Source organism: Corvus moneduloides, chromosome 2 (genome assembly GCF_009650955.1).
Source record: "Corvus moneduloides isolate bCorMon1 chromosome 2, bCorMon1.pri, whole genome shotgun sequence".
Lineage (NCBI taxonomy): Eukaryota > Metazoa > Chordata > Aves > Passeriformes > Corvidae > Corvus > Corvus moneduloides.
This window is the reverse complement of record NC_045477.1, coordinates 38,795-52,491: the sequence shown is the minus strand read 5'-3', so window position 1 is coordinate 52,491 and position 13,697 is coordinate 38,795. Positions and strand designations below refer to the sequence as shown.

General features: G+C 44.5%; 1 protein-coding gene and 1 long non-coding RNA gene across 3 annotated transcripts; one reads left to right on the top strand and one right to left on the bottom strand.

Moving 5' to 3' along the window:
• Nucleotides 1–3,336: 3,336 nt before the first annotated feature.
• Nucleotides 3,337–10,638, bottom strand: LOC116436902 (cilia- and flagella-associated protein 298-like). 2 transcript variants are annotated; one of them, XM_032094358.1, is made up of 7 exons: nt 10,268–10,637; nt 9,000–9,167; nt 7,750–7,817; nt 6,087–6,245; nt 5,616–5,747; nt 4,198–4,293; nt 3,337–4,108 (listed from the first exon to the last, which is right to left on the bottom strand). In XM_032094358.1, exons 1-7 carry the CDS (start codon nt 10,404–10,406, stop codon nt 3,998–4,000), a joined length of 873 nt encoding a protein of 290 aa, XP_031950249.1. In that variant the 5' UTR covers nt 10,407–10,637; the 3' UTR covers nt 3,337–3,997. The 2 variants fall into 2 exon arrangements, with proteins under 2 accessions (XP_031950249.1, XP_031950241.1); XM_032094350.1 differs by lacking the exon at nt 6,087–6,245 and having other exon boundaries at nt 10,268–10,638.
• LOC116436940 lies at nt 10,625–12,580 on the top strand. Its single transcript, XR_004237100.1, has 2 exons — nt 10,625–10,723; nt 11,636–12,580. It is a non-coding gene; the product is annotated as an uncharacterized LOC116436940 (long non-coding RNA).
• The last annotated feature ends 1,117 nt before the right edge of the window (nt 12,581–13,697 follow it).

Genomic DNA, 13,697 nt, shown 5'->3' with positions numbered 1-13,697 from the left:
GAAAACAGTGACATGACTTGTCATTTCCTACTGATACAAAGTCGAATTAAGCCTGGAAAAACTTTAAAGGGAGGAAGGGATCTTGCTCAGATGACTAAGGCACAATCCTGTCTGTGCTCAACTGGAAAAATCTCACCACCAATTAGCATCCTATCAGCGGAAGGAAGAGAGGCTAAGGAGATGGACAGAGGGTTGAGGTCATCCAGAGCACTGGGAAACTGCAGGAGAGGCCAGGCACAGTCCAGGAGCCTGGCTGCATTCCCTCTGGGACACTGCTCTCCCCTTTCCAGTAGGAAGTCGTCATAACCTGTGCTATGCACGATATTGATTAATAGGTTTTGGTTTGGAGAAGCCCATGCCTTGGTCCTGAGGGTGGAAGAAGGCAAGTTTGCCTTTGGGGAGGGCTCTGGGCCAGAGCTGGCTCCTTCCTCCTGACTCATGGGGCAGGTGCCACCCATTTCCTGGTCAGATACGAAGGGACTGATGGACATCCCAACAACTCCCTCTGCTGACAGACCATACTAGTGAAAAAAACCTGATCCTCTTCTTTTACTGGAGCAGGCTGGGCTCTGACCTGGAGCAGGCTGAGGGCAGGGGCTCCAGGGCCCCCTCCTCTGCTGGGCTACCCAGAACTCTGAGTCCTGGTGAAACTCCCTCCTGGAGAGCCTGAGGCCCACAGGCCAGTTGACACCCAGCTGGCTCATTTCTGGAAGTTATCTGTCTGACAGTTAATGTTTATAGCCACTAAAATTTGTGCATTTTCTTCCCTCATTTTATTGGAAAGCCTCGGATGTCAGAAGCTGCCATCCTAACAAAAGCTGGGAGTTATCTTTCCTCCCGACTTCACTTTGCCCAAGGCTAGGTAAAGTCAGTGTGCCCTAGGGGTGACCCACTGAAGAGCACCTGGTCCAACCAAGGACGAGACTCCACAACCTTTCTGGGCAACCTGTGCCAGTGCTCGGCCATCCACACAGTGACAAAGTGTTCCCTGATGTTCAGAGGGACCCTCCTGTGTTTCATTTTGTGCCCAATGCCTTTGCTCCTGCCACTGGACACACAGGTCCTTTCCCTGTTTTGTTCACTTCATCCACACACCCACCCATCTGATAGCCCTCCTTGGGCTTCCCAGATGAAACCAGGGTCTACATTCCTGGTGACAAAACAACTGCAGTGCAGCAGATCAGCAGAAACCAGTTTGCAAACTCAGAAGTTAGTCCCTTCCTTGGGGCAAAACGTTTCACTTTTCCCAACTCCCATTCCTCTCCTTGATTTTACAGCCTCAGAGGAAAAAGACCTTTCGTATTGAAATAGTGATTTAACAGACCTGATCCCCTCCTGATTTTCCTCCCCGCCTGCCACCACATGCTGTGGGCGGACAGTAAGAAATTCCTGCAGGTGCCAGAGAAGCAGCTGCTTCCCAAGATTTCCCAGCTGCTTCCCATTTCCCAGCCACTGGGAATGTGTTTTGAGGAAAAAGAAGTGCAGTGCTTAATAATGCATACTCGTTTAAATGGATCCTCCAATGTAGTGACAAACCATGTCCAAACCCCAGCTCCACAAGCAAGTCATCAGGGCAGGGGAAACAGCTTTTGCTCCAGGCTGGGAGGTCAAGCTTCACTCAGGATCTGTTCCTCTGACTGAACTATTTATAGTCTGAATTTGGGTTGCTATTTTATTCTTTTTGCATACACTTTCCAAGTCTAATTGGGGAAAGCTGTCAATTAGCAGTTCACCTCATTCCAAAATATTCACTGTTCACAGCAGTCTGAAAGTCAGAATGAAAAAAAACATGAGAAAACCTGATAAACAGACATTGAATTATTTGGATCTTTCTGAAACAACACCCTCTGCAGAAAAAGTATCCAGTAGAGAAAATAGAAAATTAACGAGGTATGCACTTACCTGTCCCAAGCCCTGAAAAAGCCAGCAGGTGAAGTGCCATAGCTGGAATCCACTCCCCCTCCAGGCTGAGGGCTGATGCATCCACGGGGAGGGTGCCATGGGGCAGCAGCAGTGATGCTATGGGAAGGACACTCAAGGCTGGCAGTGGGATGGAGTTTCAGCAGTAAAATCCCTGCAATTTCCCAGGAGAGCAACCTAAGGAGAAAATACTGCAAAGGAGAGCTTGCAAGTTGTTTGGACTATTTGGTTTGTGCCCCACACAAGGCTGTGGGCATGACACACATCTGGAAATGCTTATGACCCAGCATCAATAGCTGGGTCATAAATAGCTGGAAGGAAACATGCAATGCTAGTGTAGCTGTTTGAACTCGCCACTCCTGCCTTGAAAATAGTCTCGAGTTTGTCACCAGGAATGCTGGGTGAGGTTGCAGGAAGCAACAAATAAGTCCTTTTTATTTATCCAGAATCCTGGGCAAGGCAGAGAACAGAGCAATGCGGGAAAGCAAAATCGTGAAAAGGAGAAAAGGAATGAAACCACGTGTGGAAACCATTTCCACTCATCAGGATGGTGATAAGGCCACAAAACAAAAGGTTTAGCAATATTCTCCTGTGTGTCTCCTTTGGGAGAGAATGGATTTTCCCTCTGGAAGGGCATGGCTACTATTAAACTTCTAGAAATAAGTGGTTTAAAAGAAAGACAAAACACTTGCAAATTTGCAAACCTATGTGTGGTGTTTCTATCTCATTATCTCCTTGCGCAGTTAAATAGCTATAGGCTTTCCTGGGCTCCTGTACTCTTTAATCTTTGTCCAGTGAGTTCATTCAATTTCAGTCACAATAAATGAATCCAGCAGATCAACAAACACTGTTGTGGGAACTCCAAAAAGCATCAATGCTTTGGAAAGTTTGCTCAGCCAAATAAAAATCCAGCACCAATTAGAGCAGAGAACAGCAGTCAAAGGAGTGCAGAATCTCTGTTAAATATTTCCTATGCCTTCTTTTCCCTTGCTTTCAGAGGGGAAATAAGAATATTATAAGCTCCAGGACACTGATTTTCCTCTTAGGAAGTGGTAGAACAAGTGTTTTGTTAGAAAACTTTTCTGCCATGTGAAATAATTCCAAATAAATTTAAAATAAAAAATATTTGAAGTTTTGCAACTCAGAAAAGCTGATTTTTCTTGTAAAAAGCCATATTACTGTAAAGTTGAGATTCAAGAAAAACTACCAGACACAAAACTTCCCTAAAAATAAAAAAATCATCGATTGAAGTAAATCCACCATTAACAGTTCACTGAATGGCATTACTTATCTTTTCTGCATCCAATCTTCAAGCTGCGAGTTCAGCAAACACTCAACTTTTAACTTGATCTGTGTCTCTTCAACCATACCAATATAGAAAGTGATGATTTTTTTACTTCCATCTTAGAGATCGGGTCCTATTAAACTTGGGTTTATTTATTCAATCTACCTGCAAATGATGCTTACTTTTGTATACAAATTTCTGTCAACCTCTATATACCAGCAATAAAAACTAAACGCAAATAATGAAAATGAAGCAGTCCACAAGGATGTTACTCGTGTTTATACAAAAACACTTCCTTTAAACAATTATTAAGAGGCTACCTCATTTCAAAACGATGGTTTGGAAACAGCTATGTCGAAATGTGAACAAGCACATAAAAAAACCTTCATTCTCCCTGGATTAGTTGGGGGAAGCTCATCTCCTATAAAATAAATTACCTTCTCCAGAGAACACCATCTAACAGTAAGAATGAGAAGAGAGTATAAAGACCACTGAACAACACCAAACATTCCAGTGCATATTTACTAGACCTATTATCTATGAAATAGATTGACACTTCCATATCCAAATTACAAGTTTCTAATAAAATACCAAACTTCAAGAGAATTGGTTGAATTCTTTGCAGAGAGAAGTGCTGCTGCAGTCACAGAGAAATATGAACATTTATTGAACACCTAAGGCCACAGAAGTGAAAATTTCAGCTGCTGTCAGAAGAATCTACCACACACAAAACAGGTCCTTGCTGCAAACAAGAGCATCAACTGAGCAGCTTAAGAAGGGGTTTGCAGAGCTTCATCTTGGACCCCATTTGATGTCTTTCACACCGTGAAATTGCCTTTTCAGAGCATGGTTGTCTGCCCACTCAGCATTTAGAAACGAGTCGTCGTCCTCCTCCTCCAGTTTCTGTGGCAGAGAGGGGAGGGAGGCGGTGAGGGACGCAGCCTGAGCTCTATCGGAGCAGCTCAGCTCTCAGGCTCCAAAAGAACACTTACCTTCAGCTCCTCCTGCTTCCTGTAGTAGTACAGCATCATCTCTTTTTGCTCTTCATGACTGATCACAGGCTCCCGCCCTGGAGCTCCTTGTCCTTTCTGGAAGGGAAATTGTAAATGTTGCCGATGGCATTTGTGATACAAAGGAGAAGCTGCTACACAGAGACATCAAAAACCTTTCTTTAGACAACTGGATTGTCAAATTTAATAAGGTCCCTCAGGACAGGAAAATAAATGCTGAGAAACTGCTTCTGCATTCATAGAATCCCAGAATGGTTTGGGTTGGAAGGGACCTTGAAGATATTTTAATTCCAAGCCCCTGCCATGGGCAGGGACGCTTTCCACTAGCCCAGGTTGCTCCAAGCCCTGTCCAACCTGGCCTTGGACACTTCCAGGGATCCAGGGGCAGCCACAGCTGCTCTGGGCAACCTGTGCCAGAGCCTCACTATCCTTACAGGGAAGTAAGGGTTATTTTTTCAAGTGAGGTTTATTTTTTCATCTCTGTATCTGAATCATGCTGTGAAATCTGAATCATTTTGTGGGCATCAGTGGAAGATGCCAACAGGATTGAGTCTATTTTACTTAAGTTTCCACTCTAAAAGACATAATACATCTGTTTTAATGTCACTCTAGACATCTCAGGATATGCCCATATATTTAGCACCCCTGCTAATACAGACACAGGATGGCTTAGCACTCAGTAAGGCAGGGAAGTAAGGGAGTTACAAACCACTACATATAAAAGGAAATTGCTTATCCAGGCTACTGTACTCCTGGAAGAAATGATGGACCAAGCAGAAAACACCTGCTGTCAGCAACTGCAAACACAGCATCTTGCATGGACATAGTGAATGCTCTCAAGAACGAACAGGGTCTGAGGCAGTTTAGGCAGAGACAAACTCCTATACTGCAGCACATTCTTTGAGCAGGTCCTTCAGCTAATTAAACAGACAACATTCCTGGGACCCTAGACTTCAGTGGCTACTGAGATGCCACACCATTTTCCAGTGACCCTGAGAGGAAAGAGAAAGCAATTCTGATCTTCTAAGTGACAAACACATAAATCACCTGACTTACCCCCTTCTCAGGGATGCACTGCAGAACCTGCAGGTGGCAAGATTGGCCATAAAACTTTTCAGTTTGTATTTCATCTATTCTTTAAATACCTCTTTGTACTTGACAAAAACACTATGGAGCAAGAAGTAGCAACCAACTATAATACATAACTGACAGGCTAAAGAATTACTGAAGAAAAACTCAAGAGTATAATCCATTCAAACCATAAAATAGATATACAGTTTTAAGATGCTCAAGCTGGAACTAATCTAATCCATTTTACACTCCTAGGGATAGTTCTCTCCCACAGAGAACAGATAACCAAGGGTGAGGAACTTGTAGAGAAATCTCCGAGCAATACTCACTTTCTGGATCTTGACAATGATGGTTGTTTTCTCATTTTTGCCTACATAGTCAGAGAGCAACTTTGTTTCTTCCAACTGCTTTCCTGCCCACCACAGCTGTGCTTCCGATTCTTTTATAACTTCGGTTCCAGCCTGTGACAAAATAAATAAGGTGAAGAGTTGGGGAGTGTTGTTTCTTGCTTTTTTTTTTCCAAAACCGGATTTTTTTTTTTTTTCTGGGGGAAAAAAAAAAAATCTTTCTGGAATTCCTTACATGAAGTGTAATTTTACACTCTACTTCTACGTCTTTCTCCTCATACTCACCTATGGCATTTTTATTTATATTCCATTCAATCTTGATCTAATAGAAACACCTTGGGCAACAAATTCTCCATATTGGAGGTGAAAACAACCTTCACTGATAAGAAGAAGAACAGCATAGCCCATGTTTAACCCAGGGACTACATATAAAGGGAATACATCACTGCATACATGAGTTCCTGACAAGTCTTCTTTATCTTCAAACTCCATCCTAATTGGATCATGTGGAGGCAATCCCATTGGATACACAATCATCACAGCCCCTCGGAGCTGCTCCAACGCATCTTTCACCATCTCCATATTAACACACACATTGGCCTGAACTTGTTTCTGAAATACAGACAAGGATCATTGGCAATACAAACAAACCTGCAGAAAGACTTTGCTTTGTGCCTAGTTCAAAGGTTCAGTGATGGGCTATCTGAGCAGAGCTAACAGGCTGCACAAAGATATTAGGAGTGCAAATTTCCTCATTGGAATACATCTCTCACCTTTGGCGCCTCTGTTTCGCCTGCTTACATGGGATGGGGGAGGAAACAAAAAAAGGAGATCTTCACTAAATTGTGCAGGAGACAACGGCCTGTGGCACACAGGACTCAAACCAGGACACATATGACCACAGATACCAGACAGGAATGCTTTGGCTCCAAGCACTTGTGACTCATGAACATGATTCAAGCCAGCAGAATTAAAGTGAGGGATAGAGAAGGGGCTTAAAACTTGAGAAAAAAGTAAAGCACACATGAGCAGAAGTGTAAAGCTTGGCAAATTGCACAGCTCATGCAGAGACGTGTAAGACCAAGTACTTGAGATCATTCTAAATCCTACTGCAGAGATAAAGAAGAAACATGACATCTGGAAGAGAAGAAATTAAGTTCTTCCCAACAGATTTAAGAGTTTCTTAAGTACTAGGGTAAGGGAATGTTGCCTCCTTGTGGACGTTCTTGATCTGGCTAACTGGCCAGTGCAACCTCAAATACACAGGCACATTTCTTCTCTTTTGTCTTTATCAAGTGGTGAACCAAATAAACCACTTCCCAAACTATCCTTAACTCCATTCACAAATTACTAAATTTGTGTTGCAAAGTCCTACAAAAGCTGAAACACAACACAGAGCACCTATAGATCTGGTAATGTGAATTCGAATACCTGAGAACACCATGCCATCAGGGCAAACCTTGTGCTTGTCTTTGGACGCACACACTCAGCAGGACTGAGCATGAGTCCAAGTGCTTGCCAAACCAAGGCCTAATCCCTGCCCCATCCCTGGAAGTGTTCAAGGCCAGGCTGGATTGAGCTCTGAGCAACCTGGTCTAGTGGAAGGCATCCCTAACCACGGCAATGGGGTGGGACTGAATGACCTTTCAAGCCCCTTCCAAACCAAATCATCTGTGATTCTGTGATAATCTAAGAGATTAGAACACATTTTTCAATTAATTGCACATAAAAGTCAAAAGACTTCATGAACTCCAAGAACAGCACAGAATGTAGTTAATTTTTCACCAGAAAGCATGACAAGCATTCACCCAAAGAACACATCAATAGCAAATTGCGTGGATGCGTTCTTTGGGTGAACGTGCTTTAATCATTCCACACGGGCTCGGCTGCCAGCATTCCCTTGGAGTTTAGTATCTGATTCCTTAACCTGTTGAACCACTCACCAAAAGCCTCGAAGAAAATCATTAACCAAAATGTCAGATTTTATTATGCTATTCACTTCATGGCATTTCGCAACAACTGTCAGTCCTTGCACTGAAAAGTCTGGTTTCATTTAAGATGCCCAGCTCCACAGCACTTTTTAGGAAAGCCCCACACACCACTTGAGGAAACCTACCTTAGAGATTAATGCCTTGGCTTCCTCTACTGTCTTCTTTATAACTTGCTGCATTTTTTCATTTGGAGCTAAAAGTAAGATACATATTTCATAGTTTACACTTACTGCCAAGAAACCAAGCACACAACCTGTCCAGACCCCAGTGTGAGCAAATGAAACAGTATGAAATCGTAAAGCAGGAGAAACACCACCAAGCTACAGCCTATTTGCCAGTTGGATAGTTCATTCCTGTACTTCTTACTAACTTAAGAAACAAGCAGTATTTTTCACAGGACAAATAAACTCACTTTTCCCCAAAGACATGCGACTGGTATTTGCCCCTGGACCCCTGGCAGTGTCCAAGGCCAGGCTGGACAGGCCTTGGAGCAGTGTGGTCTAGTGGGAAGCGTCCTTGCCCATGGCAGCGGACTGGAACAGGATGAGCTTTACGGTCCTTTCCAACCCAAACCATCCTGTGATTCCATGGTTCTATGACCTGGAACTTCATTTGGGACAAAGGTACTAAGTAGAAAGCAACAAACATAATCCCATACCCTCCAAAACATAAACCAAGGCTCCTTCCTTGCTGGCCTGTTGTGGACCGTACTAGCGGATGTGCTTTAAGTGGGCATAACAGCTTGCAGTTGTGTTTTGTTCTAATTAAAATCTCAATCTAATAGCACAGACAGTTTTGCAAATTCACTGTACATTTCATATCACAGTTACCTGTTTTAGTTGATATAACAAGCCTGTCCTCAAAAACAAAAATACTGCTAAAGCATACTCATTCCCAGCTTATGTCCCACTTAAGTGCATCATTTGACAGTACTTGGTTTGGCTTACATATACACACTGTTCAATACTCCAACTTTGTCAATATCATAAGGCTGTCCTCCCACTTACAAACACATGTTCAGTGAATCTGAGTCCCAGGCAATGAGAAAAAAGAAATATTAGAAAAACAACTTGTTAATGTATCTTGGAGTCCCCGGAGAAAACCAGTTCTGAAGTGTACATTTACAAATCGGGAGAGTAAACTAAACTGGAACAGTCAAACTTGCTCCTGGTGATTGTTTATGTGCTGAAGAGAGATACTGCTCTTTAGGCTTGTAAATCAGCATTACCCCAGGCTGTAACCCAAGACAGAATTCCTGTGTGTTTAACCATTAGTTTGGCTATCCTATTCCAGAATTAGGGATTTGTTGTTCCCTATTATATTATGGATTATCTGTGTCTGAAGGGAGAGAAGCAAGCATTTACATTTGACTTACCAAATCCATTTCTTCGCCCCATTTCATCCTTCCTGAAGACGCTTCCACCGCTTGGGACACACTTCTCTGCCCACTCATCCTTTAACTTCAGCTCTTGGATCTGCTCATCTGCCAGTCCTTGCATATTGTATGGCAAGGAAATACCATGCTCTGCTAGCTCCTCCATCTCTTTAGAGTGTTTAGAGAACAAGATTAAAAGTCTCTGTTACTATAGTCCATTTCCAAAAGGCTTTCACATGATGTACATGCAGGTAAACTGTGCCCCTAGCTTTTAGTTTTTCAACAAGTAAGTACAGGGAATAAATAATGAGGGCTATAAACACATATATATAGATACGGATGCTGTAATAATGTTGAAATTTATACATTTCACATACCCGTAAAACAACATAACAAATGACACTTGCAGGGACACAAACCTGCATGGTACTTTCTGGCCATAAACCTTTTCTTTTTGGTATTTCCCTAGTCAGATTTTTTAAATTTCAGAGCAGCCTCAGTATGGCCTCAGACACCCCACAAACACCGTGGCTGGTGCACAGCAGGTGTGGGTCAACTGCAGCCCCAGGTCAGGCTCACCTGACAGGAATCTCTACTCTGACAGCCCTACGGTGGGGCAGGAAAGGTTTTTCAAAGCTGCCTCGGAAGTGAACTCAGCGCTAATTCAGACACATCACAGACTCCACTGCATGTCAGGGGATGCATGTGGTGGCCAATATAACCTCACACACCTGTTGGGGGACTGCTGGTCATAAGGGAGCACTTCACAGTGCCCTGAAGGAGGACTTTGGACAGGGGTCTGGAGTGACAGGACAAGGGGGAACGGCTTCAAACTGACAGAGGGCAGGGTTAGATCGGGTATCAGGAAGAAATTCTTCCCTGTGAGGGTGGGGAGGCCCTGGCACAGGTTGCCCAGAAAAGCTGTGGCTGCCCCTGGAAGCGTCCAAGTTCAGGTTGGATGGGGCCTGGAGCAACCTGGGATAGTGGAAGATGTCCCTGTCCACGGCAGGGGGTGGGACTGCATGAGCTTTCAGGTCCCTCCCAGTCCAAACCATTCCGCGATTCCGTGACTTAAGCAGCCGCTGCCGGCACACACAGCGAGAGAATTTTCAGCGCTGTGCAGTGCCCTCACTTATAATACCAAAGGCGGGAATTCACACGCGGTGGCACTGTGCGATCACGGCCCCATTAAGTGGGGAGGCGGCGCGTTCCCGCTGCCCGGGCGGCGCCTGAGGGCCGTTCCCGCCCCGCGCGGCCCCCAGCGGTACCTGAGCACAGGCGCTGCACCTTCAGCCGCCCGTTGTGGATGCGGGCGGCGAGCGGCGCCAGCTCGGCCAGGCGGGCGCTGCCCGGCGTCTCCAGAAGAAACTGGCTCTCGCCGCCGCGCTTCACATGCAGCCGCACCATGGCCGGGGCGGGGCGGCCGCTCAGCAACGGAGCCGAGTCCCTGGATACCGGAGGCACGGAGGGAGCGCGGGGACCGGCCGCGCCCGGCGCTTCGGGACGCCCTGAGAGCGCGGTGGGGCCGCTGCCGCCCCCGCCGGCAGCACCAGGATCCTTCGGGATCCGCCGGGCCACTCCGGAGACGCCGCCACCGCAACGGCGCCTCCGCCGGTCCCGCGGCCGCTTCCGCTTCCGGCCACCCCGTGAGGGCACGGGAGCCGCTCGAAGGGCTCGCGCGCCGCGCCCGGTGTTGGAAACACTAGAACGTCTCAATAATTGCAGTTAAGGAGTTTAATTGCCTTTTAAATTAATTATTTTAATTAATCGTCACCTATACGTATATAAATTATAAATAGTGGACTATTCTTAAATTGCTCTCAGCCAGCATTTAGAAAAATTGTCATAAGCTATTTTTGTGGGAACAGCTTGGCAAAAGTACTGAAACATTCCGTTTCGAGAAACTAACTCTGATATGCTCCCATGAACAAAGCCCGGGGGAGAAAGAGGGAGTGGTGAGGTTGGACATCTAGAAAGCAGAATTTATGGATCACAAGGACACTGCAGAAACTACCAGATAAAGATTCAGCATTGGAAATTCCCTACTAAAGGGAAATATAGAAGACGACTAAAAATATGGACTAATTAGCGTAAGAAGTGAGAAATCAGTAACCATTAAAGGACAGATTACTAATGAATGAAAGATAATTATGTAATTTAGAACCAGTAAACATTAACGTCTTTGTTTACTAAAACGTATCAGTAAGTGCAAAAGTTCTGTGTCAGGGTCTGTGTGGAGGCTGGAATTTTGTCAGCCACACATCCCCTGGCCAAGAGTAAAGTAATGCCTGACTCGCTGACACTAAAAAGATGGTCTTAGAGGGCTTTATTTATCCTGAACATTTTAGAGGATTTGGTAACACAGGGGCACAGAGAGAGAGGAACCACCGGGATCATAAGGGCAGGAATATTTCACACATACCTGGGTGTCCCAGGGGAAACAGCCATGGACAGGTGAGTGGGACTGGGACAGGGAACACCGGGAACAGAGTCCAGGGACATGTGGGGAGTGGGTCCCACCTCCATCCTCTGTGTTTTCACAGCGTTTACTGTTGCTCGTTGCCCCCGTCAACACACGGCAGCGCCTTACTACAGCTCATATATATATATATATATATATATGTATATTTATACAGGTGCTGGAATTCTGGAGCATTCCCCGTGGTCCCCACAGTCCTGTGAAGTGCAGAGGTGCCGCACACCAGGTACAGTTCAGACAGATAGTTTTTAATCACTGCAATTAAATATTTGACAACATATTGATCACGTGACTCCCACTAGCAAAAGTTCCCCCCCAAATTTGGTTTGCTAATGTAAGAATATACCAAAACATCAACCACACAGATGTTTGCAGCAACAGCATAAAACAAGGTAACTCACACACTGAAGCACAAGTAGTACCACTGCTGTTCCAAATGTACAACTTGAATGACCTGAACGGAAAAAAGCGCAATAGAAAACTCACTGTCACTCCTCTAGGCGGCTGCAGCTCATGGCTGACCAGGGGCTGTCCGAAGGAATAGTGGATTATTTCACGGATCATACTGTGAGAGCATTTGAGGATGTAAAAAGTGTGCTGCCCTGGGGTGTTTCACTACTCTAAATACAATCCAAGCGTGTTGTTTCACCCCCTGGCTGGCACGCTACGTAGGCTGCAACTGGTAAATACTGCTTTGTATCTCAGAAGCCAAGGGGATTTTTTTTCCAGAGGTTGAGGAAAAGCTTGCTGTATCAGCTGTTTCCAATTTGTGGAAAAAAAAAGAAGTATAGTTAAAATAGTAATGAATAAATGGATGATATGGAACAATTATTCTGAATTAGTGCTAGTGAGTGTATGTCACAATAGGATTTAATAACTGAAATGTACTGACGCAGGAGAGTAATTTAATATATTAATATGCAAAGTTTTGTTTCTATTCTGAAAGTAAACTATTTTTGTTGTGCCTCAAATTCAAATATAAGATTCACAAATATCCATAGCCTCTGTTATAAATTAAACAGCTTCTAAACAATACTTGTCAACATTCAAATCTCAATAAACTTTGGCAGCTCTTTGGTAAATACTTATAAATATCAACTAACAAAACAGTCAAAAGGGAGGGGGGAGGCTACCAGTAGGGAGCCTCTTCTTGTGAAATTCCACAAAGGGGAACAGAAATGAAAGAGCTCCCTAAGCAAAATCTATGTCCAGGATTGATAGATTTTAGTGAGACAGTAGCTCACCCATCTCTTTTTGTGTATTCAAATACTATTACATCGGGATTTTAATAAACTTCAGACAATTTTTTGTGCTCCACCATATATACATATTCAAAATTTATACACAAGCAGAAGTGGCTTTTTATGAGCAGAGTTAAGTTTCAGTGCATTTTACAATTAATTATTGCACACAGAATAATCTCAAATGCCCAATTATTCTACTGGATAAATGTAGCAACAAATATTACCTCATGTATCTCTGACCATCTATCTTTCTGTAAAATCATGAGTTGGTGACACCTTGGGTGCCGGGGAGGGGAAGGGATCTGCGGGGGACCTGTTGCTGGTTGCTCTGGATGGTACAGGGGGTGCAGGTGGTTTTCTTGCTGGCATTGTACAGAAGCAATCAGTAGAACTTTTATTCCAGTCACCATCAAAGTTAAAGTCCGAACCAAGGAAAGTCTTCTGTTCAGTTCCCAGCAAACTTGGGCATCCAGCTGATTTCCCGGAGCCGAGTCGCTTAAAATCCGGGACACTTGCAGATGGCTTTAGCTTCATGTTGAAGTTCTCATCCTCGTCAAATGTCACCCACCCTTTGGGCTGTATGTTTTCTACCTTGAGAGATTTACTTCGCAAGCAAAATGTGTTTTCAGTTGCATCTACAGGAAATACAGGCTTGCTTGTGTTACAGCTGGGGGGGGGCAGAGAAGGGAATGGGTGGGAAGCAGCAGGTCCTACCAGTACCTGTGAGGTTATCCCAGACTCCCGCGTTTCTGTCCTAAAGGGGTTCCCAGCGTTAGGAGTTCTTTCAGTGAATGGATTTGAGCAGTTCAGCCCAGTAATAAAGGGATTTGGAGAGCTGTGCTGATGCTCCTGGGATGAGTGAAAGGTTGGAATAGGAGGCATTGCTGGCATGCAATTTACAGTTTTCGAATTATCAGCACTTCTTTGTGTTGCTGAAGGCAACTGTATCAACTCCTTCTGGTTTAAGGTTGGAGC

Bases quoted from the DNA above. Each gene is read 5' to 3' on its own strand.
- LOC116436902 (XM_032094358.1), bottom strand. From the start codon at position 10,406: ATGGTGCGGCTGCATGTGAAGCGCGGCGGCGAGAGCCAGTTTCTTCTG. The intron at 5,748-6,086 runs GTATGCAGTGAT...ATTTTGTCACAG, and splicing joins AAGACTTGTCAGGAACTCAT to GCTGGAACCGAAGTTATAAA. The intron at 4,294-5,615 runs GTGAGTATTGCT...TTTCCCTTCCAG, and splicing joins TCATTGTCAAGATCCAGAAA to AAAGGACAAGGAGCTCCAGG.